This window comes from Arachis stenosperma, chromosome 5 (genome assembly GCF_014773155.1).
Source record: "Arachis stenosperma cultivar V10309 chromosome 5, arast.V10309.gnm1.PFL2, whole genome shotgun sequence".
NCBI classification, from domain to species: Eukaryota; Viridiplantae; Streptophyta; class Magnoliopsida; order Fabales; family Fabaceae; genus Arachis; species Arachis stenosperma.
The window spans coordinates 56,775,491-56,792,139 of record NC_080381.1 but is presented as its reverse complement, the minus strand read 5'-3'; the positions used below and the strand labels follow the sequence as shown (position 1 = coordinate 56,792,139).

At 35.7% G+C, this 16,649-nt stretch overlaps 1 protein-coding gene across 2 annotated transcripts; it reads left to right on the top strand.

Annotated features, from left to right (window-relative positions):
- Positions 1-244: 244 nt before the first annotated feature.
- Positions 245-11,295, top strand: LOC130982545 (CSC1-like protein At1g69450). Of its 2 annotated transcripts, none has more exons than XM_057906582.1 (11): positions 245-332; positions 972-1,306; positions 1,488-1,643; positions 1,811-1,874; positions 2,317-2,526; positions 3,077-3,274; positions 3,396-3,694; positions 3,893-4,169; positions 4,907-5,182; positions 5,396-5,629; positions 11,054-11,295. In XM_057906582.1, the coding sequence occupies exons 2-11, from the start codon at positions 1,026-1,028 to the stop codon at positions 11,207-11,209; spliced, it is 2,151 nt and encodes a 716-aa protein (XP_057762565.1). In that variant the 5' UTR covers positions 245-332; positions 972-1,025; the 3' UTR covers positions 11,210-11,295. The 2 variants fall into 2 exon arrangements, with proteins under 2 accessions (XP_057762565.1, XP_057762566.1); XM_057906583.1 differs by lacking the exon at positions 11,054-11,295 and adding an exon at positions 5,995-7,002.
- Positions 11,296-16,649: the final 5,354 nt, after the last annotated feature.

The following is a 16,649-nucleotide window of genomic DNA, read 5'->3' as shown; positions in this document are numbered from 1 at the left end:
TTGACCATTTCAAGTTTCAACAACCTTTCAACTCATGACCAAAAAAAAAAAAAACCACCTTTCAACTGTATTCTCCACTTATTCCATCATAGGTATGAACGTATGGTATTGGTCACTTTCACCTTTTGCCCTTTTTGTTGAGTAAATGAGTATTGTTCTATTGCCATATTTTATTTGTAAATTAGAAATATAAAATGATAACCGAGCATTTTCATGATTTTAGTTATATTTGTTTTATTATATTGTCAAAACTGTTGTTGGCAGAATAGCTAGAACTTGGGAGACACATAAATGAATGCTCTTCTTGTTCACTTCAACTTCAAGAGGAACTGGTAAGCTTTCTCTTACTTCATCTCTTTCTCTGTTTCACTGTCTGCGCCCTCATATCCATTTTTCTTAAACCGATATTCTACTTTCTACTCATTATTAGTATAACTAGTTGCCGTACTTTGGGAATTTCTGAATGTGGGTGTCGTACTGTCTTAATACACATTGCATGTCAATGTCAATTTCAACACTTTGTATTTGCATTTACTTTTTTTTTTGGGGCTCTTTTGTGCAACTCAATTGTGGTTCTATGACCCCATTGTGTGCTTGGAGCTTGCTTAGTGATTTAATGCATACACTTACTTCAACTTACGATATAGCTTTTCTTTATATTCTTTTTAGTTTATAATCAAATAATCTAACCAAGATTGGATTAGTCTGAGTGGTAGGCAAGCTGGTCTGCATGATGTTCTTGAGTTTGTCTCCCACATGTGGAGAGGCAACTTCTCAGACATATTTTTCGGATTCTATTTTAAGTAACCGGTAATAAAATCTGTATGCAGGAGGAACAAAGAGGCTTCAAGTACTAGTGATTTAGACAAAGCATAATTTCATGACACACATTAGGTCTAATTGGTTATTTCCAAACTTAACTCAAATTTGAACATTCTTTGACTTTGCTTTTCCACTTATGTTTCTTGCAGAAGGCAGAGTCATAACTTTCTGGGTTCCTTAGCGATCTTGTTTCATTGGGAAACATGATTGTCTCTGCTCTGTTAACTTCTCTTGGGATCAACACTGCCCTCTGTGTGTTGTTCTTCATTCTGTATTCCATATTGAGGAAACAACCCAGCAATTATGAAGTTTATGTGCCGCGCCTTCTGGCCAAAGGAACTTCTAGGAGGCGAAGCCATTTCAACATGGAAAGACTAATACCTTCTCCAGGTTGGGTTGGAAAAGCTTGGAGGCTCTCTGAAGAGGAACTGTTATCTTTATCAGGCTTAGACGGTGTTGTGTTTATGTGCATTATAACATTCAGGTATCTATTCTTTTAGGGAACCTGGAGCACTTAATAATTCTTTCAGGGAGTATGTAACCTTAACCTTAATCGGAACACAATTGATGTTGCAATAAACTACTCACACTTGAAATTCCAATGTTCTTTCGGCAATTAAAGTCATATCTTATTTAAATTGAGTTCTTGTGTTTCTTTGGCGCAGCTTGAAAATTTTTACCTTTGCTGGGATTATTGGGATCCTTGTCATTCTTCCAGTAAATTGTTGGGGAAGTAACCAACAAGATTTCGACATCACCAACTTCGCCAATAACTCCTTGGATGTGTTCACCATATCAAATGTAGACAATGGCTCTAACTGGTGAATACTACCTCAATACTTTTGTTGCCTTAATTGAGCTGTGGCCTTAGAGAACTGAACTTTATTTATAGAAGAGTTTATCTACTCTGCACTTATCTTTTCTTACTTTGCAATATGGTATTGGGATTTATGTTAGATTTATTGTCCTATTATCATTTTTATTTCAGGTTGTGGGTCCACTTCTCTGCTATATATCTTGTCACTGGATTCATTTGCTTGCTACTGTTTTATGTAAGTCCATGATCTCGTCGCTCATGGAAGTCTTCCCCATGGTTAGGTAGCATTTGGTTGTTGTTCTGACACAAACAAGATACAGACGTTAGAGACCAAAAACTTAAAACCGTCACTGTCCTCATAGTTATAAGATAGTTTATATACTTTTGAAATATAGGGACATACATGACATGTCTCAAGGATGATTTTTTAAGTCAATTTTTGAACCTCCAAAATGCAGAGAAGCAAGAGACACATTTTAAGATGAATATGCAATGCATAAATATTTGTTATTTCTTTTGCTGGTATATAGAATATTAAAAAAAAAAGAAAAAAGAAAAATAATAACATGATAATAGTTGTCTTATTCATTGATTGTTGTATGCAAGTTGATATAGTTTATCTGAGAAGCAACAGTTGAATTCATTACTCATTTGTCAACAATATTTTCAATTTCCAGGAATATAGATACATATCTTCAAGAAGAATTTCGTTTTTTTATTCATCCAAACCTCAGCCTCATCAGTTTACCATTTTGGCCCGCAGCACTCCTACTTACCCCGGTTGCAGCATCAGTGATAGTGTTGAGAACTTCTTTAAAGACCTTTATCCTTCTATATACCTGTCACATGTGGTTGTTCACCGCACAAGTAAAATCCGGACACTCTTGGTGAGTACCGCGTTGAGATTTTAGTTTTTGTAAATTTATATTTTATCTTCTTTAAGGGGTTCAAAATTTGTGGCTTTGATTCTGTTCTACTTATTTGGTCACTCAAGATTTTTTAGTATTTCCTAAGAATCATAGTATGGATAACATAAACTCGTGTGATCAGCAACTTCAGGGAAATACAAAATTACTTATTACTCCTATATTCAGAGTACAATATTGAATAACTAATTAACAACTTTTTAATAATACTAGGTAGTAACCTCAGAGACAGTTATAATCTGACTTTGAAGTTTACCATAATTGACTAAGTTATATAGATTTACTGAAATTTCTGTTGCCTTTATGCTTGTATAGAAATTATTGATTGAGATTTCATGTTTGGCCTAATTAGTTCTTCCCCTCTATGAAATGCTTGTTAACCTGTTAGCACACAGCTATAAGGTGAATGCTATGCTGTTGATCAAGCAAACTGCTTTTGCAGACTGTATTTCTTTTTCATCTCTAAGAATTATGGAACTCATTTGCATACCTTTCCCTTCGTTCAATGCAGAATGAATCCAAACAATTATATAAAAGGATTACTCGGTTACAGTCGGATTCGGATCCCACTCTGCCACAGCATAATTGTTGTGGCATTTTTGGACTTTGTGGACGGAAAAGTAATCTCCAAGAGCGTTACGAAAAGAAGTTAGAGGACATCGAGGAGAATGTAAGGTTGAAGCAGTCAAAGGTTTTATTGGCAGGAGAAGTATGTGCCAATCTCTCTGTTCTCATTTTTCTTTTATTTTTTTCTTCCAAAAATGAGATATAGTTTCATTCTTGATTTAAAGTACATTCTATTAATTTAAATCTGTTCTTATATATGCAAGGAAGCTCGAGCTGCCTTTGTGTTCTTCAAAACTCGTTTTGGAGCTGCAACTGCTTCCAGTTTGCAGCAGTCCATCAATCCCACCCTGTGGAATACTGAACTAGCTCCAGAACCTCATGATGTTTACTGGCCTTTCTTTTCCGAGTCGTTCATGCAAAGATGGATTTCTAAACTGGTCGTTGTAGCTGCAAGTATTCTTTTCACCATTTTATTCCTTATACCTGTTGTGTTTGTGCAAGGGCTTACCAACCTTAGTCAACTGGAAGTTTTATTTCCCTTCTTGACTACTATTCTGACAATGTAAGCTAAATTGTTGTCAAATATCTGCATATCGTTTCTAATTTTCATAACGGTCAATCTCATTCTAACTATTCTTTTGGTTAATAGTGATGCTATGTATTTTAAATTTGTTGACATCGCTAGTTTTAGCTTAATGTATTGTCTTCTCAATTTTATAAAGCTGAATTAGTTAGCCTTTGGTGAATCTTTATCTTTCAGAAAATTTGTGAGTCAAGTGATTACTGGATACCTTCCCAGCCTTATTCTCCAGTTGTTTCTGAAATTAGTGCCACCTGTTATGGAGTTCCTTTCCTCCATTCAAGGACACATCTCGCATAGTTCTATCGAATTGAGTGCAACTAAGAAAGTTCTGTGGTTCACAATATGGAATGTGTTTTTTGCAACTGTGTTTTCTGGGTCAGTTCTATCTATGCTGTCTATTTTGCTTGATCCCAAGGGCATTCCTTCAAAGCTGGCTGCTGCAGTTCCTGCGCAGGTTGGACGATTTTTCTCCCAGTTGTAATGCAATCTTTTCGTCCTTATAGTTTTACTCAATTTTTAATTTGGTCCATAGCTTAGAAGTTTATAAGCAAGTTCTATATTGTACAAAAATTTTTAATCAGGCCTCTATATTTAAAACATTTTTAATCAAGTACTTATATGGTACAAATATTTTTCAATTAGGTTCCTCTGGTTTAAAACTTTTGTCATCATGCACCTGTATTAAATGATGATTTTTTTTTTCCAGAATTTTCTTTTGCAATTAAAAGATTTGATCACAGAGTTCTTACTCTACTGGACTGAAAATATTTGTAGAGTATAGGAACTTGAGTAGAAATGTTTCAAGAATACAGACTTAATGAAATTTTTTTATACAATAGAGACTTGACACAAGCTTTTAAATTTTAAGAAACTAATTAAGTTGGATAAAATTATAAGATCCTCCAGGATAATTTAATCTATATTCTAATATAAAATATCTGGTGCAAGTTGGGTAACATTTTCTTTTCAAATGTCAAAGTTTCACAAAACTATCCAAATTATTCCCATATGGTAAAACAACTAATGGTCTACACTCAAACTATGTTTCATGTTCCATAACTAATTTGATCTTAGCATGTCTTTCGTTGTCTGTTCATTATGACTTTTGAACAATATACAAGACATTACTGTCCTTAAAATTTTTTATTTTGTGGCTTTTAGGCAATTAACTAATTTTTTGTTTGATTGTAGGCATCATTTTTCATTGCTTATGTTGTCACAACAGGATGGACAAGTGTGTCATCAGAACTATTCCGTATAATCCCTCTGATTTTCAGTTTAATAAGAAGGCCTTTCACAAGTCCGAGTGATGAATTCGAAGAAGTCCCATCTATTCCATACCACAGGGATGTTCCAAGGATCCTTTTCTTTGGACTTCTTGGCATTATCTATTTCTTTTTGGCTCCACTGATTTTACCATTCCTATTGGCCTATCTGTGCCTGGCATACATCGTGTTCCGCAACCAGGTTTGCATTTCTTCAGTGTATATTCTGATATCTATCGAATTCTGGATTGGTTATTTGATTTTCCTCCATAAATAGTTTCTATAATGACTAATTTTATGCAAGGATCATTTTCTTTTGGTTTATTTGGGATCCTGAAAAGTTAAAGTAGTTTTTATATATGAAATTAGTATTCATATATGACTTGTACTGATCCTCTGTCTATATATGTCACAGTTTATGAATGTATATGCACCAAAGTATGAAACTGCTGGGAAATGTTGGCCGATCGTGCACAATTCAATGATATTTTCAATGGTACTCATGCACATCATTGCAGTGGGAATCTTTGCACTGAAAAGACTTCCCCTAGCGTCCACCTTGGTAGTTCCTCTTCCGATCCTCACGCTTCTCTTTAACGAGTACTGTCGGAAACGGTTCCTACCAATATTTGTCGCATATTCTGCAGAGGTAAATTTCAAATCTGGAAACTGACTATTAGTCTCCAAAATTTTTTACAGTATATGTTAGAAGAGAGATTATTGGGAAGAATTATTGAGACAAAAACAACAACAACAAAGCCTTGTCCCACTAAGTGGGGTCGGCTACATGAATCAAACGACGCCATTGTACTCTTTCATGTAGGAAGAATTATTGAGAATATTACATTAATTGAACAACCGATACAAGTAGTTGAGATCCTTCTTTTAAAAAGGTAGCTCAACTAATTGCACATGCAACTGTAACTAACTAGTCATGAAACAGATAACAGAAAACTAACTTCTTTCCATAAACTATCATGAATAAATAAGCTAATATCTCCTCTCAAGTTGCAGCATATACATCAATATAAGCCTAACTTGGCCATGAGAAACTGAAATTGAGGAGCATGTAAGGGCTTTGTTAAAATACCTGCTATTTGGTGCTTGCTTGGTGTATAGAGGAGCTTCACTGTCCTTCCCCCTGCCTTCTCTCATTTAAATGACAATCTATCTCCACATGTTTTGATTGCTAATGGAGAGCAGGGTTTGTGTCCATATTTATGGCCATATTGTTGTCAGAAAAAAGCATAACTGAATCAATGTGGATGTTGACGAATTTAACGTGTCCAATGATCCACACTATTTCATATAAGGCATTAGCCATGGCGTGGCACTCAGATTTTGTGGAGCAACGATGGTTTGCTTCTTTGTCTTCCATGAAACTCTCTAATCCCCGAGAATGTTCAATACCCAGTTGTGGAGCACCTGGGATCAATGCAACTCCCGCAATATGACGCATATACCGAAATATTAAACTTGGAGCTTGCTGAGAAGAGTTGCCTTTGTCTCAGATCTACCTTATGGTATCTCAGCACTTGGTGGACAACATTCATCTCAAATGGGGAGTTCATGGATCTAGCATATGTTGGGCTTATTTGGTAATTGCAAAAGTGATGTCAGAACGAGAAATAATAAGGTAGATCAATTGGTCAATGAGCCTTCTGTAAACTGATGCATCTGGGAGATGCTCAGCTGCTGAATCTCTAAATTTCAAATTAGCATCCATGGGAATTATAGCAGGTTTGCAATCCAGGAAATTCGTGTCTTCTAGTAGTGAGTGTGTATTTCTTTTAGGAAAAGTAAATTCCCATCTTAGATCTTTCGGGTTTTAATCCTAGAAAAAACTTGAGATCGCCTAGTGTCTTGAGCTTGAACATATCTTTTCAACTTCTCTTGTACTTTGTTTACATTGGTAATGCTTACTGTCCAGCTATGACGATATCATCCACGTAGACTAGAAGAAAATTTGTGCTGTTGTGAATGAAAAATAATAACTCTTGCGTTGACTGAATCCTTGTTTAACTAGAGCAGAATGAAAAATAATAACTCTTGCCCTTGTTTCCTTCTTGAGCGTCCAAGAGGTAAATCCATGTATACTTCTTCAAAGAGGTCTGCATTTAAATGTCCAATTGAAGTAGGTTCCAATACTTTGCGGTTGCAGTGATGTGAACTCTAATAGTGGTGATTTTTGCCATGAATCTAAGACTCGGTTTGGTAAAACTTTTATTTTTCAAAAATAGTTTATTAAAGATGGTTTTTTATTTTTAAATAAATAGTTTATTTCTTTTATTTACCCATATACGTAATTTGCAAGTAAATTACCAATTTAAGCATTATTATTTATTTCGTTTACAATGTAAAAGAGTCGATAATACACATATCTCGTTTACACTATAAACGAAATAAGATATATTTGTTAGACAAAGAAATTGGGTGCACACGAGGCACGTGTCGAAGCAGGGTTTCAACATATCTCCTTTACAATGTAAACGAGATACGAATGTTATCAACTTGTTTATACTGTAAACAAGATAAAGCCATACTAAAGTCGTTTATATTGTAAACGAGATATAGTATGATAAATTTAACTCAGCCATAAATGGATCTGTAAGTAGTAGTCTTGGTCACAAGCAAATCACTTCATCTTACCCTTTTTTCTTCTCTATTCTCTCAACAGGTTTAGTAAGAATGTCTGAATATATTTTCGTGAGTTTATATCCTAATTGTCATATGAGATTGGGTAATGATGGGGTTAGTTTTGAGAGTGAAAGTCCTATTCTACTGTGTACTTGTTGATTAGGTTCTTTGTCTGAGTTGAAGAGCCTAATATTGACGAGTTTGGGTGCTAATGGAACAAAGGAAGTTGGAAGAGTTGGGTATATGTTGTTAGCACCGATGGGGAGTAGAGTATTTCGGTTTCGTGTTTTTTGGTTGGATGGCAATGTGCATGTGAGATTGATGTTTGATGTCCATGGAAGAATCATGGCCCAACAAGTGATGGAGCTTTTTGCGGAGATTGGTGACGTAGGTGGTGATAGTTCTGGACACTCGAATTTTGTCCAAGATGACCCACCTCTTGTACCACCACCTCTACATTGTGCTAATCCTGTGAGACACATGAAGGTGGATTAGTGAGCAGTCGGATGAAAAATACGTCACCGAGAGCAATGAAAGTGCTTCATCTGGGGATGATGAGGAATTGTACCAGAAACCCCGGTCGGTGGAACAGTTGGAATCTTCTGCCTGCCCCAAAGCTAGTTCCGGAGTTGTCAGTTGTACCTAGCCACTATCACATGCTAAATCTTGACGCGATGTATGAGAATATTCCGTTTTCCAATACGAGGGGAGATGATTACAACACAAAAGGTGGTGTGGAGTTTCGCATTGGACATAGATTTAAGAGCAGAGAGGCTGTCATGCTAGGTGTGAAGAATTATAACATTCGGAAGAATGCTGAGTACAGGGTCGTTGAGTCTGATCGAGCAAAGTACCACATGCATTGCAGGCAAGCTGCATCATGATGTCCTTGGAATCTTTGTGTTGCACTCCACCAGAATCTTGGATATTAGTAAGCCAGTTTATGATGTCTAAAGTTACACTACTATTATTGCTGAGCATGCAGAGGCCTAGCATCAAGGAGCTCGTTTACCGAATCATACGTCGAGCGCTGGTACCATGTCTGAAAATCTATCAAGCATCCACCCACTGGCTCTCCATTGGTGCATAACCCAAAGTGGTACGCAACATCCTGCAGAGTGATCGTGCACTTACTCTAAGGCAGTTGGAAAGTGATCCTGCAGGATCACTACAGAAGAGAATAAAAAATTAGAAAGCTTAGAGAAAATTTTGCAGCAGTTTGTTTCGTCATCAACACTTCAAATAGCGATTTCATGTTGAACAGGGGCCTTGGAATTCGGTTTACGATGAATGCAACAGTGAGGACACATTCTCCCCAAAAGGGATAGGTACTTGTGATTGAAAAAACAATTCACTTGCCACATTCAAAATATGTTGATGTTTTCTATCTACTAGAGTATTTTGTTGTGGTCTGTAAAGACAAGCAAATTGATGCAACACTCCTTTCTCTTGCAGGAATTCAACAATTACCAATTTGCTTGCATTTTCCAATCTCGTGCATTTATTTTTTGTGTTGAACTAAGTTTCAATTAGTAAGTAAAAAGTCTTAAGAAAACCTGCAAGTTCAGATTTGTTATATAGCAAATAAATAAAACAAAATCTGGTCAAGTCATCAACTATGCTTAAGAAATATCACTTTCCATTATAGGTGGGGATGTACAAGGTCAAATGACATGGTTTTGATGGTCAAAAAGTGTTTTCTGAATTTCGCTAAAGGACATATTTTTCAATTGAACCTTTGTGCTATTGGTAATGACAAGCATGACTGAAATGAGAATGCCAAGGAACATAATTACACAAATTGAATTGACTCTTTGTGTGACTTAACAAGGAATCTTTGGGAGGGAGAAGTAATTCTGACTTCAGCATGTATAATCCACTTTGCAACTCACCCTTTCCAAGCTTCTTCAAGGAGCTGTCATGTATATCAAAGAAACTAGAGCTAATTGTGACTGTAATTGAGGTAGTTCTTAGAAAAGAACAATCCAATAATAGATTTACATAGAACTGAGGAACATACAATACATTGCGCAATGTAATGTTAGGGTTTAGGGTGACAATACCAATGAGTCTCCCACCGAAATTATCACATTAGGTAGAGACACTAAATTTCTTTGAGGTGTGAACGGAGGAAATATATCTAAATCACATGCAATATGTGTGGTGATGGAAATGACATTGATGAGTTTAAAACTATCAAATATCTAGCAATTTAATGGAACATTTAACATTAACATTGACATTGATAGTCGCATATCGTACCTATTAGAGTTGCTACTTCAGTTGAGTCTATTAGTGGGTATGCCTTGTATGATTGATTGTTGAGCAACGCTAAGAGTTGCTGAACTTGTGTTAATTCAGACTTAGATTGTTGCTCGAATCTTGGATCTGTTGTGATGTGGTTTATTGACTTTTTGATTCCCCTTCCTCTGCTACAACGACTTGTCTTTCTTTTATCATGCTCTGCCTCTTCCGTAGCTTGTAGGTGCATTGTGATTTCTTGCAAAGAAAATTGCTTGATTTGATGTTGATGAGGCTTCAATGGATCATGCTTCTCTTCTTGGACCACAACAGAGGGGTACCTTGTTAATATCTGGCAAGGGTTCCATGGATCGTGCTTACCTTCTTTATAAAAAAAAACACATAAAGTATTAAATAATTTTTCAAATTTGTCATTTACAAACTATAATGTCTAGCCAACTAGCTATAATGCCCAAATTACAGTGGAATTTAATTTGATCACAGTCAAACAAAAGCTATGAAATGTGGGTCCCCCTTTTGCTTCAAATGCAACAAAGCTTAGAGGAAATTGATGCTCCAAAATACGTGTCTAGTCTAGAGTTATGATCCGGTAGTTTCATTAGGTGTGGATGAAGTTCTCCCCCAGCACTGTAGAATTTTTTCCTTGTTAAAAAGAAAAAGGAAGGAAGGAGTTTTGGTTGCAGAGTTATTAAATTTTTTGGGCAGAATTATTGAGAAGATTGCATTAATCGAACAACTAATAGGCTGAGGTCCTCCTTTTATACAAGGCTGCTCAACTAATTGCACATGCAAGATGCAACTATAACTAACTTTGAATAAAACAGATAACATGAACTAACTTCTTAATTACGTCCTATAAATTATCTTGAATAAATAAGCTCACATAAATTCAAAAAAAAGCAACAATTTTGTAGCTATGTTTTGGTAAATGTCTCATGATAGAAAATGTAAAGACATTTCTAGATTAGGCAAGTGTCCCCAGGTAGAGACATTTCATCTCTTTTTTTATATTTATATCATCCTCCAAACAATTTTTTCTCTCCTAGTATATCCCTGTATATTTCTATCTCGAATCTTGTGGGATTTAGAAAACAGGGCTTAAAAGAACATAAGATTGTTGCATGTTGCATTCAATCCATTAATTATGATTGCGATTTGTGTTTATGTTAAGCAGAGTTTGATAAAGAGGGATAGGGAAGACGAGAACGATGCCACAATGACCTTGTTTTATGACGGATTGGTAAACGCTTACAAAGACCCTGCGTTACTTCCAACTCAGTACTCATCAAACAGTGGCGATCTTCGCAGTGCCCTCATATCGGAAGCTTAATGCCGAGCCACAATATTTTCGTAGTATCTAATAGTGGTTCATTTAATCATTTGTGTTTATTCTTCCCCTCATTCATGTTTCAAGAGCTAAGGAATGCATTTGTAATGTTAGAGAACACTCGAATTTGAATATAGCCGTTTTTTCTCTGTGCATTGGTTTTTAGTGCCAACGGTAAAAGCAATCTTTGGTTTCGAGAAAACAAATTGCACCAAGAAAATTCCACCGTTGTAAAATCATTTACGACTCTCAACATTTTTATTTTCAAAATCATTTTTCTCTTAAGAAAATCTTAAAACGATAAACATATTATCTTTCTGTTTAAGATTATGATGAGTTCAAACTAATTAGTACTTGTAAAATTAGTGCCAATAAACTATAACTCAAACAATATGTATCTTAATAATTCTTGTTATTAAAGAATTGATATAGATTGAATTCGTTATCAATTTTCTAGATTACTACTAAACTCTTATAAATTTGCATAACATCAGGTATTTTTAAAATGTAAACTCACTTTAAGTAGGTAAGTTTTATGGTGGCGTGCTATTAAGTGGCTAAAGGTGGCTAAAGTCTAACCGACTAATATTATAATGACATGTAACAAAGAGAATCTCTCCATTAAGTGAATCAATGTTGTACCTCTACTTAAACACAGTAAGTGTGAGTAGATTACTCCAAGGATATTTGGGAGATTTTCCCGACCAATAAATTTTTTCTGTTACATGGGCCTAGTATGGATGGATCAAAATATGAAATGAAAAATTTGGTTGGCTATTTCAAAAAAAAAAGAGATGAATATAGTATTTGAAAATGCAATCTCATTTAATAGATACTATTGTATAATAATATGAAATTTCATTCATTATTTTTAAAAAGGATAAATATTTGTTGTTCTAGAAAGAATTATTTGTATGAAATCCGTAAAAATGCAAACATACCTTTCTAATAAATCTTTGTTTAGGAATAAATTTGTTTAAGTCACTTATGATTTATGTTAATTTTTTTAATGAGTAATTTACTCTCTTGGTTTATTATAAGATTGAAAAATCTCTTTAAATACGAAATTTAACGGTATTAAATTATTTCATTAAGGATTAATTTGAAATAGATTGAAATGACCTTGTAGTATTAATTGAATTCAATTTCAACAAGATTAAGAGTTTATTTGGGTGGGTTTTTAAAATAACTAATTTTTTTAAAGATCTTTTAAAATAATTTGATATTTGAATATTTTATGTAAAAACTTAGTTTTTTATTTATCAATTATGTTTAATTACAATAATGTAAAAGTACTTATTTATATATTTATTATGTTAAAAGTATTATTTTAAGTAAATAATATTTTTAAAAAAATAAATTATTATGATAACAAAATGTAAATCATAATGATGAGTAACGTTTAGATTCAATCGAAAATGTATTCAAGTATACAATCAGTGGTGTGAATCATTAAAACAAATTTAAAATTTAACACCAACTTTACTAACAATTTATATTTCTATTGACTCATAAAAATACAATATAAAAACAAACAAAAGCCAAAACTTATTATTCATAACTTTATTTCATCAGTGTTAGGAATTCTTCACTAAATAATTCCATCATATTTTATTTAACGATGATTAATTCACTATATATTTATTTAGTAAAGAAGAAAATATCCTTTGTAAGCTATATAATTGCAATTAAAAATATGATTTAATACTAAAAACAATGACATACACTTCTAATTAATTTTTCAGATAAATAACATCTCTTTTTTCTTTATAATGTCATATTCATCTTAGTGGTTGAATAATTTGGTTATGGATCGATTATTGATGTTTTAATTAAAAATAGGTACAATGAGTATATTTACAAGTTGGTGAACGTGTCGGATAGAGGCTCCAACATGCGAGAGACGTGTTGCATGCAGCATGTTGGGGGCGTGATTGCCACTTGACAAACTCTGGTTTGCTTGGGACTGCAATACGTGGGGGCCGTGTTACACGTGGGTTCTTCTCATTGGCTGATGAAGCAACACATGGAAGGCGTGATGTGTCAGCACATGGAAGGCGTGTTGCCACGTGTCTCACTCTGGTTGGTAGGTGATCCAATACGTGGAGGGCATACTGAGTGATCTCCTTTATATAAGGCAAAATTCGGTACCATTTTCATTACGAAGAAGAGTGTTCTTTGATTGTGTTGTTAGTGTAATAGAGGGTACCGCAAACTTGGTAGTGCATCGCAATGGTGAGATTATATAGAATACTTATGAGGGAGTGAGGTTTGTGTGTCAGAATTCGTTTTCATTTGTGGTTCCGTGCACCATGACGATCATGGAGCTTCAGAACAGTCTTTGTCAAAGAATGGAGAATGGTATGTTGAGGAGAGTGAGCAGTATTCTGTACCAGAATTTGGTTATAGTTTTTGGTAGTCTAATACAGTTTGATATTATGCCGATCATTGACGAAGCGAGTATGCAGAATATGTTTCAAATTCACCGGCAGAGTCAGATGCGACAGCCACAGATGAGCTGTATGTTGAGTTTGAAAACGTAGAGGTAAATGGGATTCAAAATAATTTAGATATAGAGGATGATAGAGTTGCAGTGTATGAAGGAATGAATAGTGACAATGAAGAGGACTTCGAAGCCACTTATGAAGCTGGTGGCGAAGACGAGGATGGTGATGTGGGAGTTGAGACAGTAGCGGAGAAGGTAGTGGTTCATCTCTCAGTTAGTCAACCGATGAACATTCCAACTTTTATGAACTTGGATCTTGATGCCAAGCATGCACCGAAATTTCCGGAATATGCAAACATAAGTATGTGATGAGTAAATAATACATTTTTGTTAATTTATATTTTGGATCGATCAACGAATGATGATTTCTGCTTTTTGTAGGCATTGCTGATCATGAGGACAGAACGTTCAGGATTGGAATGGAATATAGTTCTAGAAAGTCGATCGTTGCAGCAATTAGAAGTTACACTATTTCTAGAGGAGTTGACTACAATGTGTATAAGTCAGAGCCATAGACGTTCTATGCAAAATGTAAGACGTATGGGTATGGGTGTGATTGGCTTATCCGAGCCAGCTTGATACGGAAAAAAGGTTGTTGGGAGATACCCAGATACAACGGTAAGCACACGTGCACATTGAGAACGATTTCACAGGATTAATCCAAGTTGGACTCGGATACAGTTGCTGAGGCTATAAGGCTGCCATTGGTCGAGACTGATCCATCCATTAAGGTGAAATCTATAATAGTCGAAGTCCAGTCAAGGTTCAACTATACCATCAATTACCGAAAGGCTTGGTTGGCAAAGTAGAAGTCCATAGCCCAAGTTTTTGGTGATTGGGAGGATTCTTACCAAGCTTTGCAATGATGGCTCTCGGTCATGGTTCAGAAGATGCTTAGTTCAATTGTCCAAATAAAAACATGACCCTTGTACAATGAGAGTGAGGAGGGGAACAATGTCAAAATACTTCACTACATATTTTGGAGTTTCAATCCATGTATTAGGGTGTTCAGGCATTGCAAGCCTCTGGTTCAAGTTGACAGCATACACCTATACAAAAAATATAAAGGTACACTTGTAACACCCTAATTACCCGAAACCTTACCTCATGTCGTAAAGCAAAGGATAATTAAAGGTCACAATAATTATAAGGCTTATACATAATATATTTAGAAAGAAATAGTAGTTCTAGAAGCCCGATGAAGAGATAAGCTCAAAAATAGAGTTACAAAAGTGCAAAACGTTCACTCGAAGTTACAAACTTAAGGCACAAGATATAGATACAAGATAAGGAAGCATAAATAGATATATGAGTATAATAGTCATAAGAAACTAGCCTCAACCCGCACATTTTAGGCCGACTAGTTATATACAAACATACAGAGTTTTAAAAATTAAAACAGCTTATACAATATCTCTCTAAAGTAAGCCTCTAAGGCAAATATAAATACAAAAGAGAGAGAAACCAAGCAGAATATCTGAAAAGACTCCAAAATATGTTAAGGATCTTCCGCTCTGTCACCATCACGCAACTCACCGAGGTGGGTCCTGCATCTGAAAAACAACAACGAAGTATGGAATGCGAACCGGAGACTCTCAGTATGGTAACTGGTGCATGAAACTGGCTCCGTAGAATTCGCACAGATAGACCGGCAAGTATACCGGGTCGTCCAAGTAATACCTCAAGTGAGTGAGGGTCGATCCCACAGAGATTCTTGGTGTTAGGCGGATAGAAATTATAGTTTGTCACGAAAAACATATAAAATAGATAAATAGAACGTTACTAGATAGATAAGAATTCAATGGTATGAGAACGGTTGAGGCTTCGGAGATGTTTTGTCTTTCTGGATTAACTCTTCTTACTGTCTACGTCAATAACCTTCTGATTCCTTCAATGGCAACCGTAAGTGATTAACTCATGTCCTCTCATCAAGCCACCTCTAGGTTTCTCACGGTAGCAAAAGATGAAGCTCTAAGCAATCCACTCCCCTTCACAATCCTACTCAAGGTGCCATAGACAAGGCAGATCTTCTGGATTAGAAAGTGCTGCTTCTCAGACTCTAGCCTTAATGCCACAGAGACCTCACTTACCCATGGTCAACGGGATTATATGTCACATATCCAAAGTTGCCCAGGTACTCTATTGGAATCTGCAATGCGATCTCTAGCTTTGGTTCAATGCTATCTGGGTCAGGACTCACACGGAACCCATGTAGAACAAGGATGATTGTCACAGGTCACCCTCAATTTATGAGATGAATAACAAGAATGCATAAGAGAATAGAATCAGACATATTGAACTAGAACGGTAATATTATTAATCCATGAAACTTAGCAGAGCTCCTAACCTTAACCTTAGGAGGTTAGTGACTCATACTATACATAATAGTGTTCGAAAATAATGGGGGAGGAAGAAGATCCAAAGTTAGGGTGATCTCCTCATATATATACTAATCTGCTAACTAAGAATTACAAAAATAAGATACACTAGTCTTGTAGTGCGAAAATCCACTTCTGGGGCCCACTTGGTGATTGTTTGGGCTGAGCTTGAGTGTCTCCCACGAGATGGTACCCCTTAGTGGCGTTGAACGTCTCCTCTGGGCTCCCTTTTGGGCGTTGGATGCCAGCTGCTTCCCTGTGGGCGCTGGATGCCAAGAATTGGACTGGTCGCTAGCGTTGAACGCCAGTTTTGGGCCTTCATTTCCAAAAAAAAGTATAGACTATTATATATTTCTGGAAAGCCCTGGATATTAGCTTTCCATAGCCATTGCGATAGCTCCATCTGGACTTCTGTAGCTCCAGTAAAGCTCATTCGAGTGCACAGAGGTAAGATCCTGACAACATCTGTCGTTCTTTCTCTGCTTTTAAATCAGACTTTTACTCAAGCTACTCAAATTTAGCCAGAAAATACCTGTAATCACCATAAAACACACAAACT